Below are 20,138 nucleotides of genomic sequence, written 5' to 3'. Positions count from 1 at the left end.
CAGTACATTTATCATGATTCAAGTGAGGCTTATAATATACCCTTCAGATTTTAGGTCCGATCTTTCAGTCCTATTCGGGGGTCGAGTTTAAAGTACCTGTGTGGATTCAGGCATTCTAGGCTCAGCGTTGGTCTGACTGAGTTTTGAGCTTGTGACGAGCAGAACGGATAGAGGGATAAAGACACACACACAGGCATTTGTGTGTGTACAGGGAAGCAGTAGTAGCCCCGGGGGTTAGAGGGGCTCTGGCCAGGGGCACCGTACAAAAGAAGTTTGAAGTGGAACAGAAAGGGAGGGAGGGTATATTCTGGCCGGCTAAATCAAAGCAGGATGAGAGGAGAAGAGTGGGGGGTGAGAGGGGGAGAGGGTGGGGGCCCTGTGAAGGTGTGCCACGAGAACAGAGAGGGGAGAGAAAAGGCTTGGCCTCTACAGTCAGCCCCAAATCCCACATTCAAAGGCATTCTGGGCACATTCAACACACCATACAGTAATGCAAAAAGAGCAGCCTGCGTACTCAAAGCTAGGGTTGGTAATGTTGAGAAACTAGCAAAATCACACTATATTTTTCAAGTTTTTCAACCGAAAATCCCAGCAGTGTTGCGTACTAATTTCCAATAAAAGTAGCTAGCAGCACTAGCTTCTAAAAGTCCCAAATCTACCGAGAAAGTTGCCAAGTCTGCAAAACACTTCAGGCCTCTCTTTCAAAGCCTCCCAAATATATCATTATCAGCGTAAACGGCAAACATGGCTTGTTAGTGTTCAGGCAGGTAGGCTGCTCAAACATTATAGTCGGGCCAAATTCAATTATTGGACCGGTTTTCTACCGTCCTGCGACAGCCACAGATACTGGATTTTTTTTTATTTTGTCGGAACATTTGATTAATTAATTGCTGTATGGATGTAATGACGAGTTAAACAAATATTACACTTTTTTTTTGAAGACGAAGACTACCAACCCTAGCTGTATGCATGCATACAAAACAGCACACTGAGCCAGGAAACCGTGCCAAGAAAGTTAGTCAAAACATCCCATAGCTTTGCATCATCTCAGAGTGTGGGTTTGTGCATGTACACATGTACGAGAGCAGAGCAAGAGAGGGCAAAGGAAACGTTGTGTCGTCTGTCAAACAAAGTTGAATGTGGCCCAACTTTTGCCACATCTCAATGCGAGGTCATCTGGCAAAACACTGCATTCGTACATGCAAGTGTACATTCCTGGTAGATTACTTTGTGATGTGTATAGGGTAGTTCTGTACCTCTCAGTTGTCCATATGGAGCATAAAATGATTGTCATAAGTATTATAAACTGTTTTGGTGTCTGATAAGCCTTTAAACCCATGGATCTTTTACCCAAACTTGCCTTCCTGGGTCATATTTAATGATCTTATCTGTACCCGCAGCCCCTCGCATTTTCTTAAACACTGACGGTTTTGTGTAAATGCCCGGTAGCACAGAGAGAAACATCAAGAAAAACACTGGACTCCCAAACACTCACCTGTGGTACTGGGTCTGGAGGAACTGAAACTCCTCCTTGATGCGGTCCAAAGTCTCTGGGTAGGTTAGCTTCAGCGACTGGGGCGCCCCCGATGCCGCCGCGGCTGCTGCTGCTGCCGCTGCCACCACTGAGGCCGAAGACCCCGGGGGTGGCTGCAGAGGTGCCTGAGAAGAGAAGAATGCCAACTTAAGGATTTTAATAACGGATGTAATAGTACAGAATAGTTTCAATAATTCTTGACATTTGACTTTTTAAGGTGACAACATCCCGATGCTTAGGTAGTTTATGTGTAATATGACTCATTTCATATGGTTAAAGAAACGCTTCACTCAAACTAGAGCTGCCTTTACAAAAGAACATTAGAAAACAACTACAGGAAGCATGCATTCACATCAACACCCTATCTCTGTACATGCACACCAGTATGTCTGCGTCTGACTACTGTGAGAGGCTTCCTGTTACAGAGACGCCAGCAGAGCCAGATGTGAATGGGTTACTAAGACTTGGATGGGAGGGTGGAGAGGTACAACAGCTTCTTAGCCAAATGAGCACACTTTGTTTAATTGCAAGTCTGAGTAGAAGAAAGAAAGAAATAGAGCAGTAGGGGGGGGGGGGGGAGAGAGGACCCCATCATAACTGAAGACCCCTCCCAACCTGGTACTTAGTCTCCCATCTCCGCAGGGTTCAGAGCAATTAGGAGACTACAACCATAGGGGTAATGCTGCGGGACAGGCAGACAAAAGGGGGCAGAGCGCTGGACTGGCAGGGTGGGTGGGTGGGGGGGGGGGGGCGGGCTGTACATCTGTCAGTCCATTTGGCTCTCTGTCAAAATAACTGAGTGCAGAGGCAGCCGGTTCACAAGCTTCACAATGGTCAAGTACGACCAATGTGAGGTTAAGTGATAGTCACGTACAGTGATTTTCAGTAAAGCCATTTATTTTAGTTTATTTGAGGGCCAGAGTTTAGTCATTGTGTCAAACACGCTGTGCTCTTTTTTTCCAGCCTTATTGAGAGGTGTAAAGAAAGAGAGAACATTGTGGGAGGACAGAGTTATATTCTTTGCCAAATAGGTCTGATAAAAAAAAAAAACTACTAAAAAAATAGCGGAGCAGATTTTATATCAAAAGTTCTAAGAATAACCCCGTAATGTTTTTTGAATATCTGGAGGCTTTTTACAATATAGATCAAGTTTAATTTTTGACTATTTTGTAATATTTGCAGATAAAATAAATTTAAAAAAAAAATTGTGTAAGAGCTTTCTGTGGAGTGAACACTGTTACAATCCAGCTGCACCAGCAGTAACACACTTCCCTAGGAGGGTAGTGGTTCCTCTAATGTGCAGCTAAACTGGGAATAAATAAGTAAATTATTGTTTGACATTTCTCCTTGCATGGTATGTTCATTACAACATTTGCCAAACAAACACAACCTGTTTGTAAATTATGAAAAACAAAGGATAGCCAGACTAGACATTGAAATATGTGCGAGTTATCTCCCCTTCTTTGGTTCCTATTTAAAGTATTTTATTCATTTTCCCACTAACAGTGTTGTGTCCCTTTCCTTTAATGCATCCCAAAGGAATACTAAAAACAATCTTCTCCAGCTCAACAAAATATCCCACAAGCTGAGTTCAATGACAGTAGGCATACATGTGGGCACTGGGCAGCTCGCAATTACAGCACTGATGATTCATTTGTATTTAAAATAAAATCTCACACCTTGATGTCCTACACACCTGCAATGTCTGTCACATAATTTTCCCCGGGCGCCTGTCATTGGCAGCCCACTGCTCCCTATATATACAGGGATGGGTCAAATGCAGAGAATAATTTCCCCACTGTGGGACTAATAAAGGAATGTTTCTTCTTCTTCTTCTCTTAATGATGTTTAATTAACCACTTAATCACAGCATCAGTCAAATCCAAGGTGAAAACAATGCCAGAGATGAGTGTACATGAAAGCTGTTAAGATCTTTAAGGTGTCAGCATGTTGATGAGAACACCACCTACAGTACAAACATGCATGTGTGTGAGTGTGTGTGCACACATGTGCGTCGATAAGTGACAATCTGAGATGTACCGAGGGGAAGAAAAAGAAAACACGGGAGGTGTTTCAGCAGGTGAAACGCAAATACTGAGGAAAGAGGGGGAGAGTGTGAAGAGAGAGAGAGAGATCCAAGTTAAATAGACTGAAGAGGTTGAAGGAAAAAAAAGATAAGATGGATGGAGACGATAATATGGGTTAGACTAGCAAGAGAGAAAGTCGGAATTATACCGAGAAGAGAAGGAGAGGACAGAATGTGTTTTAAAGGGAGATGGAAATAAGAGGGAGGAGAAAAGGGAAAAGGAGAAAGGGAACAAGCGAAAGGAACAAAAAAAGGAGATAGTAGAGGGGCTGTGGCCTCATTGTTCCTCTTTCTAACAAGCTGCTCTCAATCTGTCGGCCAGATCCCCCTCGTAGAGCACAGACAGACAGCCACACACACACACACACACCCCTTTTCCTTTACGCACACAAACCCACCACTATACACACACACACACGCACACACTCATCCTAACAAAGATGCACACACACATTCCGTCTTGCTCGCACATACACACTTTCTCACACAAAAAAAACATGATTAAACACACACACAGTCTCCCCTCCTCTTTCACAACACACACACACATACCAATTACTCTTCACGGGGGGAAAAAAAAAAGAGCACCATGGCCATTTTATAGAGGAAGAAAGCGGTGACTCTCCTCCTCCTCCCTTTTTTTTCATCACTCCCTTCTTCTTTTCTTTTTCAACATAGCAGCTTCTCCAGAGGACAGGTAAGAGGAGATAGGGCATCTTCCTCTCAAATAGAGGCAAGGGGAAACTTGGTTTTATTTAGTGATGTTCAAAGAGAAGAAGAGAATTTTTGTTTTCGGGAGAGGAAACCACCGTCTCTCTGCTGGCTGAGCCACTCAGGAAGTTATGGCCAGAATAACTCCAGACTTCTGGTTAGGTTTGTTGTTATGATGATTCACACCAGACTAGACTGGACGCACAACGCAGATGTCTCAAAAACAATGGCAAAGCATCGATTCCATCCCAGCATACATAACCTCTTTCCTACTCCTTACTAACGATGGGACGATATAGGAGTTTAATAGGACTCTAAATAAATTGATCGTGATGAATATTCATTATCAGGATAATCATTATTATCCTCACGAGCTGTCTAGCTCGCTATCATGGTAGAGAAATGAACAATGGAGCCCGACATTAAAATGCAGCGATTATCATGTAAGAAAGAGCAGAATCAAACAATGTTTATTATTTAATGTATTCATCTTGTATGTACGCAGGGGCACCATATGATTTACGGTTACCTTATTGAAAGTAGTTTGTTTATTTTCACTAATAAAAGGATGTGTCCCATCTGTGATGCAGTAAAATGATTTGTTTCTTAACTAGTTACGGTTTAGTGGCTCCAGTATGTTCTACTGCCATTTTAAGAGCTTTAAGCATATTTTGATAATTATTGGGATAATATTGTGAATCGCAATTATTTTGGCAAGGATAATCAACATGAAAGGTATGCGTGTCGTCCCATGTCTACTCCCTATATTTCCTATCAACCATTGCTATTAGTCTGTCTTAACTCCTGATCGAGCAAACAGCTGAGCCGGCATTAAAGCGAAAGGTCACGCCGTCGAGCTGACCTGCTGACCTCTGGGAATGGATCTAGGCCGGGAGCCTCACCTGATAATCGTACACTCAGTTATTCCCTCCCCCTCGGCCGTGTCCTGGCATGAAAGCAAACAAGAGACATGGCGTCTGCCCTTGAACAAAGCTTACATGGACTGAAAATTGCTGTTACGCAATTACAGACTGGATCTTCCCGTGGCTCATACAAAGTCAGGTGCTGTACAAATGGGGAAGGATTGCATGAGATCGGGAAGCATGAGGAAGGGAAGATTTCCTCTGATCTGATTAGAGATCATCTGATGATTACTCATCTGTTTGGATAAATCAGTGGGGAAGTGTTTAATGGCCCCCGAACAGCCCGGCGTTGTTAGGTTGTGATCTGTTCAGTTCCAGAGAGCCAGTTAAGAAAGCTAAAGGCTAAAGTTAGGGGGGTTTAAGGCCACTTATTGCTAAAGCTGAATGAGGAAAAACCCAGATAGGACCCTGTCACCTCAGATGTATGTGCGCACACACACACACACGTTCAGATCGCACTAATCTCTCTCTTAGCCCTGGAAGGCCTAAGTCAATTGCAATGATTAAATGAGCACCTGATGATGAGGGGATGAGAGCGAGAGAGAGTGTGTGAACGAGTCATTTATGGGAATACAAATTACTTAAAAATCTGACCTCACATCCCTTCAATGGGATAGGAAACAATCCAATAAGGATGTTTAAAATGCTAACTGGATGACAGCTTAACACCAAGCACAGCACTGTGCTGGCAGCAGAACAGATCAGGTTATAGACTCTGCAAACATATCATATCCAAGGTGACACGCAACTAAACCCGCGAATGCAACGACACGCACACAAATGTGAAGACGAAGGTACGCTCGTGGAAAAACTGTGCAGAAAAACAGCATCTGTGCACACGTAAAATTCTGATGTGAAGGGACCATTAACAGTGTGGCATTCCCTGAATGAAATCATTCCTGTTTTCATTTGAGTAACCACTAATTACACCGCAAGCAACAAACCACTATGACCTCACATCCTTGCTCTAACCCCCCACCCTAAAACACACATGCATACACAAACACACACACACACACACACATATAGACGAGACTACACGCCCACACATGCCCACTACAAACACTAAGTGGATGTGTGCACGACGCAGTTTCCACAAGAATTTACAAGCACACATGCACTTTATTGTGTCACACATGGCTGTAGCGCCTACGTCAAATATCGATGGGAATCCGCAAGATGTGTCTCAACCCTCACTGGCCCACAGAGTGATACATGATTTGCTAATGGAGCTGAAATGGGGCCATCAGCGTTATTGCGTGGTCGTGTGACCATGAGAATATTCGGTTCACTTAAAAAGAACACTCCTCTGTCTTCTTCGTACGTCTGCAGGGGACGGGAAGAGAAATGGATTCCCTCTTGGATGGCCGCTTATATTCTCCTCTTCGTCTGAAATGTTCACAACTCTTATACACAACGCTCCCACTACTTAATGGTTGCCACGTTCTTGTTTCTTATCTGCCATATTGCGTTCACTACAAATCATGAACACCGATTGTGCCCAATGTTTGGCCAGAGAATCTGACATAATGACGATGCTAACCATGCGTAATGTTTATCATCATCAGCGTTAAATGCAAGGTACAGCTGGGGCTGATGGGAAGAGTCACATTATTTTTTTTTTTTAAAGAAGCTAGAATATGGCCCGAGCATCTTTATTATAAATAAACTGCACTGTATGTACATTACACATCCTAGTTTAAACACTAGATGTCGACTATATTTCGTGAAATTCACCTCATTTGTTACTAATAGACTTTACTATTAGCGTTACATTTGATGTTTACATTTACATCGCAATATTTTAAGTGGGTGCTTAGGTCATGAACACAACTCCAATATTTGGAGTTCAACAGCGTTTCATTCATATAAATTAAAAAGCAGCAGATATGGAAATACTTTTTGTAATTTGGGCACACCAATACACTACCGTACCGCGAACGTTAAACTGTTAAATAGTGCTGCGTAGTTATTTTGATAGAAAATTTATTTTCTACGACACATGTGGTTTCGGAGTCTATAAACACAGATTTTCTTGCAGTGTAATTGGTTGAAAACAACACTTTTACTATTGTTTGGCCCATAATTCCTTATGTAGTCTGTATGTGGCCACTGTATTAGACAGATTAAGATTTCTACCCAATGACGAATGAACATGAATCTTTGTACCAAATTTAAGGCAATCCAGCCAATAGGTGTCAAGACAAGATCCTTGTGATGGCGCTAGAGGAAGTCAGGGGGATCACCAATATCTTTAGGGATCATTTTAGGTAGACCTCGATTATCTTTCAATGTATTTAATCTTAATCCAGCTACAATATAACAGTTGTTGAGATGTTTCAGTCTGGAGCTGGACCGACAGATTGCCATTCCTAGACGCCGCTAGCATGGCTAACAAAAGAACACCATGCCAAATGTTTGGATTACAGTTTCATATTTGTCCTTTTTCCGGGGCTCTGTCTCTCTGCGTTGGTCTCCTTTAGCGAGGAAGATGGTGTGCTGCTGCTGCCTCCCATCATATAGCTCGGCACATTAGTCGGGCCACTAATTACACTGCTTAGCCACAGAGCCGATCATCAGAGTAAACACCCACCAAGCTCTCTCTCTCTCTCTCTCTCTCTCTCTCTCCCTCTCTCTCATCTGGCTACCACCAAGGACGCACTGACAGTAGGTCTAACCCAGAACAGTATTTCTGAATGTGTATCGCTGTGTATCCACCCACACACGCCTCCCCATCTCTGAAGGCCATGAAACATGTCAATACACTGTCCTTTCTCAAACACGTTTGATGTGAAAGCTTCTTATATCGAATTATTCAAACATAACTGTCAACATTCAGCGGGGATTCGCATTGTTAAAGCAGCTTGCGGCGGGGAAGAAAAGACACAGGTTGCCCCCACCTCCCATCAAGTGGCTATCTGCTTGGCTCTGCGCTGGAAGAAAAAAAAAAAAACACACACTGGTAGTCTCTCAATGATTCCTGCACTTAAAGGGGCTGCCAGGCACCTGTTTCATTAGCACCACACATCTTTCTTTCTCAGCTTCTCAGCTCAGCCCCCCCCCCCCCGCATCCTCTCTCCTTCCTCCCGCAAGCCTCGTTATTCAAATTTCCCTGCTGTCAGCCCACATTAGCGGAGCGCCACAGTTTGCCTGTCAGCTGGCTTAATTGCTGGAGGTGCCTTCTTTTATTAGGTAACCCCCCCCCCTCAGCTCGTTTGTTCCTTCCACCGAGACACACCTCCACGACAGCTTGTGTAAACCTGAGATCACTTCAGCCTCTTTTCCTTTGTTTTCTTCCGCCTTCTCTCTCTCTCCTCTCTGCCTCCCTCCCGCCATCTAATCGGTGGCGGAGCAAAGCAGGCGAGCTCCTGATCGATAGCCACACTCTCACCGCTGGACAACAGTGGTGATAAAGAGCTAAAAGCATGCTCGGACTGGGCGAGTGGAGGCTGACTTCATGCTAGCTCCGAGGACAAGGAGAAGGCCTCAACTCACTCATTCATTCATTCAAAGCACTCTCCCCACAACAGTCCGAGTCTCCTACCTAACCTTAGATTCACTGACTAGTTATGAATTTTAACAAGACCACCTCCTTGATAGGGTTGGGCTGGTTAAAGGAGATATACGGATGAAGATTTAGGGTTAGGTGACGCTAACCCATTATACAACTAAGAAACAGTCTTAAGTGCTATCTTAATCGCCCGTGTAGTGTGCCAACAAATTCATTTGATACAAACAATAAACATCTCTGACTTTGCATCCGCAAACAATTAGCCTTTCCAGAGAGTCCACTGGGACAAGCAAGAGCAACAGTCCAACGGTCATAAACAAATCCAGTTCAACCGTCTTATCGAATACAACTTAGAAGAAGAAACCGGTCCTTTGTCCCTATAGGATTATGAAATGCTATAAAATATGTATGACCGACTGGCTAAACGACAAAAATTGAACCACCGTCCCCCCACAATAGTAGCCCTTTAACAAACCCCTCCCCCAGCCCCGGGCATTGTTCAGGATAAAATGGTTGTTCGTGGGCTCTTGGTAATATTAGCACCAATCTAACTGTGTTACAGCGAACAGGCTAATGCCACCGCTATGTCTTTCTATATATGCATTCAGTTTAAGTCTGAAGGACCTTTCACACAGGAAGCGGTTTGCGCTGCGCTCGCCGCTGGGTTCAGTGCACATTGAGGTGCAACCAGGTTGAACTTTGGGCACAGCGCTGGATTGTGTTGCGCTCGTGATTTGACGCAGTGAAAAGTAGTCGCTGCACCGTAGCCGCGTTCTGTGTGAGAGGCCCATTCGTTTTGTGAGATTTTAAGCAGGTTAAATGTTTTTTTTGCAAACTTGGTTAGTATCATGACAGGCCAACAACATTAAGTGTTAGTTTCTGATTTGAATACATTTCTATACTCGGCTCTGGTGTTTTAAACCATAAACCCATTAAAAACAAAAAAACGACTCCAAGAGACGGGAACCAAAAGTGCAAAAATGCTAACTCACTTCCTTGTTTTATGGCTCATTCCGATTTATGTTTATATCCCTGTTCCATATCTGAAAGAACATTTAGGATTTAAGACAGACAGCCATGCCCGACCTGTCCTATACCCGTCTCAGATGGTATACTGTATTTGGCAAAAATCATCTGGGCACATAGAAGTGCCTGAAGCACTTTTTAAGATTGTTTCTATGTCCCGTTTATGTTGACAACACAGCGTCATTACATCTTTGAACATAATTAGAATCTCTGGTGAGGAGTTCAGTTGATGTACTGCATTTGGTCAGTACACTAGCAAGCTATAAACATGTATGTTAACCAGCCACAAAGTCTCCTGTTCACTATCCTAATTGTGAAATGTATTTAGCATAATTCTTAATTGTCTTAAAGAACTATACATTTGTTATTACGAGTCCCGTGTTTATATAATATATGGTCACATCCTTCACAGCCGGCCAGTATGCAGTGATGACAGGTTACTGCCTGCCTTGCATTTCAGAGATTAAACAGTTTGCCGGGTTGAGTGGCCCTTCGCTCCGAGGTGCAAACAAGCGCCGCCGACGGCCAGAGACTTTCTGAGGACGGGCGCCACACGTGGTACCGTTAAGTTCTGCGGAGGGTGGAAATGAAGCAGGGCCGCTGGTCGTAACATTCCACCCAGACCTGCCGCAGTCTGCTCCTCTCACCCTGGGACGCCTGCCCATACATTAAGATGTGGTTTGGAGCTCTCACAGGAACACAGCGAGGAGAGGCTGGATGAGAGGGATTGGGTTTACAGTGCAAACCGCAGGCCCACAGTCTACCTCCTGCCCTGCCTTCCTGCAGTCTGCTATACTACATACACAGCTGCCGGTGTGTGTGTAATGTTTGTGCATGTGCTGTGTGTGTGTTTGGATAGCGGAGACTCACAAGTTCCCTTTATCACTCAAAAGGAAGTACTGAAATAATAAAAGTTACAATGTTGGATGCAATTTAAGCCTCATGCAAACACATAAAGACAGCAAAGTTTAAAACGGTGGGTTTTTGGGGTCTTTACCTGCACAAATGAATTCGTGAGAAGAATTAATTAAAGTGGCACAAACGCACGAAGCTATACTTCACATTGTGCTTAATCTGGTTTCAATGCCTGCGACGTGAAGGTCTAAACACTGTCGGGGTGGGGTGCAGGGTGGTATGGCTGAGGAATGTAGATGAGGGTTAGGCAAATGAGCAGGTCTTAATTGATACTTCACACTGCTCGAGGACCAGTGTTTATGTATTTCAGTCTGCTCAAAAGCTCTCCACCTAACTCGACTAAAACAAATTAAAGCCATGCAGCATGAATTGTCGCTCCTAACCTCACGGAGATCCATCTCAAAACACAGACAGCAAGCCAATTTCTTTCTCATTAACCACATTACCAGCCAGTACAGAGGACTTTTGGCAAAAAGTGATTATCTTCTTCAATAAAAAAAGGATGAGCTTCTAGTTTTCGGTCCATCAAATCAATAAATCAGGGGTCACGGATCACCCTCGGTATGATTGAAAATATATTTCAAAAAGCAGATTTCTTTTTTAAAACAACTATAGTGGTACTTGAGAAGGGCAGACCGTTGAGTGAAGGTGTCAACAAGCCAAGCTGACTCACTCTCCCCCCTCACAGCCCTCGAGGAAGGGGACAAACAAACACACACTTCATCATCTGGGTCAACTCCACAATAGTATGGGAATTAGAAGGAGGCTCCATGTTCCTAAACTGGTGCTGGTGGCCACCAAGGACATGAGATCCACACACAAAGACGCTGAGCAAAGTTGGACTAAACCCCTACTGACAGCAATCTGCCTGACCTTCAGAGAGTACACACGGGGTTAATATAAAAAGGCAAAGAAGCTCATATGTTGGATACATCAGTCTATATTCTATTATACGTTATGTTATAATTCCCCCCACAAAAGGAGTCCCCGGAAATGCACAGAGAGGGTGACAAAAGACAGAACAATTTCTGCTTGCACGTTCTCATTGAGGCTCCATACGGTTTTAAAAACAACCTCGTTTATCTCAAACACGCGTTGTATTTAATAGAGGTTCCGGATATAAGACAATAACCTCGTTCGACGCGTGTAGACGGTTACATAGTAGCGTAGCGTACTTACCGGTGGTCGGTTTTGAGGAAACATTGTAGCCGCCGACTTGTGCGTCTCCGTGTGCGGTGTTTTTTTTTTGTCCTTCTTCTTTCTCCCTTGTTGGGGCGGAAAGCTTCGTCGAGAAATACGTGCAGCCGATGTACTATTGTTGGTCTCAGAGAGGCATTTGGCCCGGTTTCAGAGGTAATGGCAAAGCTAGTCTCGGCTCGCTCATTCCTCGCCTCAAGACTCCTTTGTTCTGGGGTTATATCTCCAACCGCACACCGCACCGCACTCGACGCGTAGCGAGGACGGGGAGAGGAGAGGAGAGACACCCGGGGTCCAAGGGAGCGTTCTTCCAAGTCCTCAACTTCGCGCTTCCAGCAATTATAATATCGGAATTGGTTTCCCTCTCCGATATATCTTCGCCGTCCGTAGCATAAAGGCCAGATGGGGAGGGGGGGGGGGGGTGGGGGATGTGGTTTGCCTGTGGTTTCGGAGACGGACACACCACCGGCACATTCAATGTAGCCGCAGCCTCTTTTGTCTCGCTCGCTGGCCTGCACTCTTTTCACACAACACTCCCAGTCCCTCACTCCCCCCTTCTCTGATCCTCAATGGGACATAGCATATGAGTAGCTTTCTTTAAGGAGGGGGGAGGAGACCTAAAGACACTGCTTTGCCCCCACCGTTTGTTTTATCAAAATTAATAAACCGTGTGATGGTTTGGTGATGTTCTATTTTTTCAAGAAAAAATAATTGAATCCAAATCTACCATTTAAAATCATAAATATTTTGGAGTCCAGAACATCGAGCACTCCCACAATGCTGTTCTTCAAATAGCCTGCTGATATTTGACAAGAAAACCATGCACGTTGTTTTTCTTAGTGCTGCATGGTGATTAGAAAATCTATCCAAAGAATTATCAAATGTGTATTTTATATTTTATATTGTAATCTTTTCTTTAGAAAGACGGGGTTCAGATAAATTGTTCAGTGATTGAATGAAATCTCCACGTGGGGCTCGGCCTCGGCACGGTAAACACTGGTAAAATGAGCCAATGAGTACTGAGAACACCCACGTGGGGCGTGCTGACCGTTTGCTGATTGGAGGGTATGGGCAGCACAATGCTCCGCACGTCAATCAAGCAGGCTACAACTGCTCTGTGAGGTTAACCCGTTCCTGGGTACAGGGAATGATTGAGAGCGCGAGGAGTTGTGTAGTGGCTGTATCAATTCAGTGGTTTTCTTTTTTTTCCTCTCCACAAACCATCAACGCGAAGAAAAAAATCTTACTTTTCCCCCAATTCGTCCTTGTTGGTGTGGGAATAAATAGACTCTGCTCTAACTTCTGCATCATCCTGCTCATTAGATGTCAAAAATGAATCATGTACACAGGGAGCTGACCAAACATGGAAAGACCAAATACATCTAAATCAGAGCCGGCAGAACCCACAGAAATACAGCAGGGATGATGCTGCAACGCTTGCATGGGCATATTTTGAATATGCGCATTGTTGTTACCTGGAAAAGGAGAATTATTCTGAAGAAGAAGGGAAAAATGGTGGAAAAAATTGGTATTCTGGTGGCACGACCCCTTTGGCGGGGCTCATAATTAGAGAGAGAGATATTGAAAAAGCAATTTCTGACAGTGGAAATCACAACCTGCCAGAGGTGGAGTTGGAAAATATAGATGGTGTGTGTGTGTGTGTGTGTGTGTGTGTGAGAAAGAGACAGAGGAAACGCAGAGGGGGAGGGGGAGAGGGAGGGAAGAAGGGAGGGAGGGAGGAGGAAGATAATAAAGGATGAAGGACAGCAGGGGGGGTGCTGAGAAAGACGAGCCAGTAGGAGGTTTAGAGATTGAACGAGAAGGAGAGTGCACACACGGGTTATGAAAAAAAAGTGTGTGTGTGTGTGTGTGTGTGTGTGCCTTGTGCGAGTAGGCCTATGTGTTGAGCAGACAAGTGAGGGAATGAAAAAGAGAGAGGGGTGAGGGGAGCAAGTGGGGAGAGCAAGAGAGAAAGAGAGGAAGAGAGAGAGAGAAAGAAAGATTTTATTGCCATTTTTTTCCCATGAATTTTAATGCACAGCGCTGGTCTCCCTCCCGGATTCTGGGATCACATTTATTAGAAAAAAAGGGAAAAAAAGTCATGAGGAATGCAGTGCTTTGCAGTCTGCTGCTGCACGAGGGGATGTTTCATGTTGGTGTGTGTGTGTGTGTGTGTGTGTGTGTGTGTGTGTGTGTGTGTGTGTGTGTGTGTGTGTTGGCGGGAGTGCTTGCTGGGCGGTGGGGTTGAGGGTGAGGGTGAGGGTGGGGAAGGGGTGCACAGGATGTATGAGGCTGCGTTACGCTGTGCTGGGGGGGAGGCATAATAATATAGATAATAGAAAATGATAAGTGAAGGACACATATTATTGCTATTGGCAGGTCAGAGGAAGGAGTGTGCTAGGGGTGTGTGTGTGTGTGTGTGTGTGTGTGTGTGTGTGTGTGTGTGTGTGTTGGCTGAGCTCCACTGATTAAATAAACCAAGTCCACAGTGTGCCCGTCTCTCCTCCAGAGGCTCAGAGCTGCGGGACATCAAAGTGGCCCCACAATGGGACAGAACACAATGGTCGTAATGCTGCAGGAGCGTTTGGTTTTAGCTCAGTGGTGCGAGGTCGTAAAGAGACAATCCCGCCAAACACATGTATGCCGAGTGCAACCAGACACATGCTCACCTACTCACACCTGTCTCGACAGAGCAAAACAGTGGAACAGTGGAACAGGGCCCCGAGGGAGCAGCAGCATCCTTTTATCGTCTCAACTTAAGGGGAAGAAAAGAAGCCAAACCACCGGGTATTCAAAGTACTGTGGGGAAATTATTACCAAGCAGCAAAAACATCAGCTGGGAGTGGTTTTTGAATGAGGTGATGAAAACAAGTTCACTTCCCATGAAAACCTACAGAGACGACATCATTCCGCTGTGGTTGCCCACAGCGATATCAGTGTCAAGCTGTGGGCGATGATATTAGCTCTTAATGACGCCGGACAAGGTCTGCTGGACAGATATCCGGTCAAGAAGATGAACTATCATGTCTTTCCTTTTGTTGGTTGGGAGGCAGCGCGATGAGAGCGGTTATTACAATGTTTCGCTGGGATCAATAAGCTTCACTTGTCTGGTGCTCTCTCCGTAAACACTGGCAGTTGCAGGATTGTATGCTAAAATCCCATCTGTAAACGTTGAGGCGCAGAAACTCTCTCTGAAAATCAACAGAAAAATCCACAGCAGAATGCGTCAGTATTGCATTTCTTTGTACCTTGTTGATGTTTAGTCGAGTGTTTTTGTGATGAAAGGCTAGATGAAAACTTCAGTGTGTTTCCATAGAGCTACTTGTACCATAGTTTGATTTATAAAATATACCTAATCACATCAATGGTAAACATCACGTTCACAGCAAGGCCTTCTCTCCAGACCTGCAATTTTTGCCACAATCACACCGGAGACCATCGCAGTCACAGCAAGGAAACCATTTTTCTCCAACAGCAGTTCAGCCTCTACAGACCACAAAGCACATGGAGCTACAAGACACGCTGCCTTTTGAGGGCTGCCACTGCATTTCTTTCTCAGCATTTTAAAAAACACCCAAGTTCCAATGTTTTTATTCTATTTTCATCATCATATCATTCAGCAGTGACGTCGTACATGTCTCTGAATGTTCACCTTTTTCTAGAAAAGTTTTGGAAGATTAAGAAAATCACTAACTGATCTTTAAGCAGTCAAGAATAGATTTCCAAAAATATTCCTGGAATGTAAATTAACGATCTCACAGCATGGAAGCCAAGTTAGAGAGTGGATTTTTTTCCTCTCGTTCACCTTTGTTCCACTCGACAGCAGACAGAGCTTCGGCATCCCACGGGGGGGAAAAAAGAATGATATTGGAGGAAGGTGCTTTGGTTGGGGTCATAAACTTTTGGTTTTGTGGTATCCCCATTTGCTCCCCGCCACCTCTCTTCAATCCCTCCAGTGCCTCTGGGATGGGGTCGAGAGCGGCTCCTGCGTGGGCTTGAGTGACAGGAAGACAAGGCCACAATGTTGTCATGGTGGTGCCGCCCCCCCCCCCACCACCACCCCCACTCGTATTCGCCTCTCACTTTGCCCCCACTCCTTCCCTGTGCCTCATCAGACAAGCTGGGTGTCAGCGCAGAGACGACACTGTGATTTATTGGTCTCTAGTCCTCTGGGACACCCCCCCCCCCCCTTTTTAACACACACACACACACACACACACACACACACACACACACACACACACACAATCTCAACCCCTACCTCCTCCTCCTACTCCCTCCACCACCCTCCATTTCTCCCATCCCCCCCCCCCCCCCCCACCCCATCACACACACCCCTCCATCCATCCCCTCCCCTTCTGTCCCCTCCTGCTGTACGGCCCCTGGGGGGAAGAAAGGGTAATGACCCACATCAGCAGCAGCAATGCTCACATGCCCACGCACGCACCCACACACACACACACACACACACACACACACACACACACACACACACACACACACACACACACACACACACACACACACACACACACACACACACACACACACCTCATAATAAATAAATACCCTCTGTGGCACACACACGTAGATGTATGCACACATAAAACAGACGCTGACACATTTACGCCCACAGGCATGTGTATAGGAATCCAAGAGCTGTGCTGTAATGTTGTTACTCAAAAGTCTCCTCAACTGAAGAGATCAACACTGAACCATCTACTTCTATGGTTTTTGCATAATAGTTTTTTTTGTAAACAGGGTACTGTTTTCATCACGTCTTAACCTTGGGAAGAGGGAATGTACACCTCTCCTTTTCACTGGCATTGTTTTCTTTATGAAACAAAACAATGGGGTGATTTGTGGGATTTTTCTGCAGTGAAATGGAACAAGATTTACTTTTGACTTTCCGAATGCCTGTGAATGCATGAGCTTGCATAATTTGGCCATGAGATACAAAATTGCACTGCATGGTCACAGATGTAATGATAAAGCAAGAGGACTTTTAGAAAATAGTTTCCTCATGGTGTCTTATTGCAAAAAAGATAAATCCACCACGTGTGTCGGTGGATTTCCTAGACAAGGTCAATGCGACGGTTCACACTCTCACGTTCTGCAAGAGAGTAAAGAGAATCTTTTCAGAGGTTGATTTTGAATTCAGCCAGTCGATCGGCACTGAGGGGAGAGGGAAGAGGTTAAATCTGAGCATTGACTTGCAAATGCTACTCGCAGCATTCTGCGTGTGCTGTCACTCATCTCACACAGGCGGCTGACGCTCTCCTGCTAAAAAATATGCAGTTGCTGCCACAGATTTCCACTTTACATGAGTGCTGGCAAGCTGGAGAGAGCGGGTCAGGTGTTAATTTCTGTGTTAAAATAGGAAGGAGAGTACATACATTCGTTGTGCATGCAAAGGAGGACAAGATAGGAGTGGAGAGTGAATTGATCTGTTGGATTTGCTCCAAAATGAGATATGACATAAGATGAGATCCACAAGTCACTAAATAAAAAATGCCTACTACCATAAAACAACAACAACAGAACGTGGCTTTTTTTATTAGGCTAACAGCGATTAACAAAAGACAGTAGGAATCAGATTCATGTTTGATAAAATGACACTAGAGATACTGCACTTGCACTAAATTGAATATGTAGCGCTAATTAGCGACATTTGTGAGGAGTGAGCTGTTAACTAATCTGACTAATTATTGCCAAGTAGGTTTAAACACCAAGGAATTTGCCTTGGTGTTTGGTGAATACGATACACACATTAAGAAGGCGTGAAAGCAAGAGCCAAGTACTACAAATGTCAAAAAAAATATATATATATATACAGATAAGGAAAAACACTTGTACAATAAAACTGTTTTAAAAAACGAGAGTTGTACAGTTTTCTGCAGGATACAACTAAATAAATGAATAAATTGTCGTTGGATAGAGACAGTAACCAGATTACATAAAGTGGGTCAGTATAATTATTAATTATATCTGCCTCCTAGACAAACTCCCATTATCAAAACTCAAATACTGTGTTGTAGCAGAGCCCCTTGTGGGGTTTCAGCTGTACACACACAGGCAACAAGCTGGAACACTGCATTATACTGCCGCCTGCTGTTCACCAGGAGTACTGCAGCCAGATCTAACTGAATAAGGTTGTCAGGGTGTGTTGGCCTACACAGTCAACCTTTTGTCACTCCAGGCCATAGTGCTGTCCTTTAATGAAGTTATTGTCAACACGCTATGCTAATACACGTGTTTAAGTTATGTATGTTTACTGGGGCAGAATAACTGGTTCTGTCTGGTTCTGTCAAGCTCAACCTGCTTTTCAGGAGGAAGTAACAACTTACCTGCTTACTGGTAAAAATGGCAGAATGTTCCAATCAAACCTAGTCCAGTTGGTCGAATTACAAACATCAAACTCAAACTGACAAACAGATGTTCATTGTGCTTGCAGATTATTGAAAATAAATACGACTACTTTACAAGATGGTGAAAACTTTCTACAGGCTGAATGAGAGGGGCTAAATGCTGTACGACGCCATTTTCCGGCAGCAGGCTGCAATTATAACTTTGCACCACACGGGGGCGCCACTACACTGAAAATGCTGAGCTGTCACGAAGTCAATACGTTTTCAAGCATCAGGAAATCTTTAAGTGTGTGAAGCTTAAGTATATACATGTAGGCGGTGCTTAGTCAGCACACAGGTGCATTACATCATTTCCAACAGAGACTTATTCTCACACACAAGCGATTTATAATTTCATATTTTTATGTTTACTCTGTAACTTTGCTTGCTGCTGCTACAAACAAATTTCCCCCTGGGGATGAATAAAGTATACATCTATCTATCTATCTTAAATCAGACTCTCCCACAGCTACTTCCACAAATAAGAAGCCCACTGAGGGCCATGGGGGGGGGGGGGGGGGGGGATATTATAAAATAATCATAATTCAGCAATTACTGCAGTAAAAATAGAGTTAAATCTTGGCTAGCACCTTCACTGGTGGTACCCTTTACCTGTGTGATGCTTGTGGACAGAGCTACATAGGCTATCCTGGATTGAAAGTAAATTATTTATACCACCCAGTCAGACCATAACATTTTCATATTCACACAAATATTTATTATGTAATAACTTAGATTTTCTTGGACTATCAAAGCTGCCATTTGTAAACTTATAAAACAGGCTTTTATAAGTCAAGTTGTTTTTTTTAAATGAAAAAGTGCTTTGGGGGGTTTGGTCAACTTGCGATACAACTTGCTTGTTGAATTTTAAGAATATGAACCATCTTCTCTTTCTCCTTCTTGGCCGGCAGCTTGCACACTAACATTTTCCCCGCTTTCATTCACATTTCCCACTTGGTCTGCAGATTTCTGGCACAGGAAGGCAACTTGTATTTTCCAGGGGAGTCCAGCTGGCTGCCGAGCAGACCCAAGCCTCCCACTTCCCCTTGTGGTCCTTCTCTCTCTCTCTCTCTGCTGCAGCTTCATCGACAACAGCTAGAGAGTCAGATGTCAGCCTGGCTCTGCTCCTGACTCGATTATATTGCTCGATATTGTAATTTTAAATGCAACTATCATGTAGCAAGAAACTTAAGAGGCCTAAAGCAATTTCCAGCACAGCTGTGAGATTTATTATCAGCAGGACAGCATGTTATCACAAAGATAGATTATGGAGTAACTATAAACAGGAGTGTTAAATAACAAGTTCAGACTGATAGACAACACCCTCGGACCCCCACTGGGGTGAGTGAATGTGTACTCAATGTAGCTGATTTAGTAACTATTCAGGTCCTTTAGTTTGGGTAGCACAGAAATGTAGTTAATGTGTCATTTAGGAAAATATGTTGGTGTTTGTGAATTACCATTCCTACGCTGTGAAAATGCTGAGTTAGAGGCTTTGAATCAGCTTGCCGATGGGTTAAATCCACACACATGTTATGCTAGACCTGCATCTCATCTCTGGCCCTCTAACATAATACACAACTCTCTGCAATCTAAATCTGGAAACTTAAACACAACATAACGGCATTATAAAAATGCCTTGGGTTAAACACTGTAACGTAGCTGTGTGGGGGACACACATCTTCCTTGGCTGATGAGATGGGTGGTCTCTGCATGAGCCCATGCATGAGCCCATACATGAGCGCTTTACGGTATGTCACTGTATATTAGTATTTTCTTGTGTAAACATAACGACAGCAACAAAACTCCACCTTTCCTGATCATCGTT

General features: G+C 44.1%; 1 protein-coding gene across 5 annotated transcripts in view; it reads right to left on the bottom strand.

Annotated features, from left to right (window-relative positions):
- tle2a (TLE family member 2, transcriptional corepressor a) overlaps positions 1-12,373 on the bottom strand; it is a 37,500-nt gene extending 25,127 nt beyond the window's left edge. For 4 of the 5 annotated variants that reach the window (XM_076087828.1, XM_076087830.1, XM_076087831.1 and 1 more), the window contains exons 1-2: positions 11,886-12,373; positions 1,496-1,680 (exon numbers count right to left, since the gene is read on the bottom strand). In XM_076087828.1, coding sequence (XP_075943943.1) covers positions 1,496-1,680; positions 11,886-11,909 — 209 coding nt within the window. In that variant the 5' untranslated portion in view covers positions 11,910-12,373. The remainder of the gene's footprint in view (positions 1-1,495; positions 1,681-11,885) is intronic. The other variant, XM_076087829.1, reaches the window with a different exon arrangement.
- Between the last annotated feature and the right edge of the window lie 7,765 nt (positions 12,374-20,138).

This window comes from Anarhichas minor, unplaced genomic scaffold (assembly GCF_050575085.1).
Source record: "Anarhichas minor isolate MPS153535 unplaced genomic scaffold, ASM5057508v1 ptg000010l, whole genome shotgun sequence".
Classification (NCBI taxonomy): Eukaryota; Metazoa; Chordata; class Actinopteri; order Perciformes; family Anarhichadidae; genus Anarhichas; species Anarhichas minor.
The sequence above is the reverse complement of the archived record's forward strand: the minus strand, read 5'-3'. Positions and strand labels throughout refer to the sequence as shown.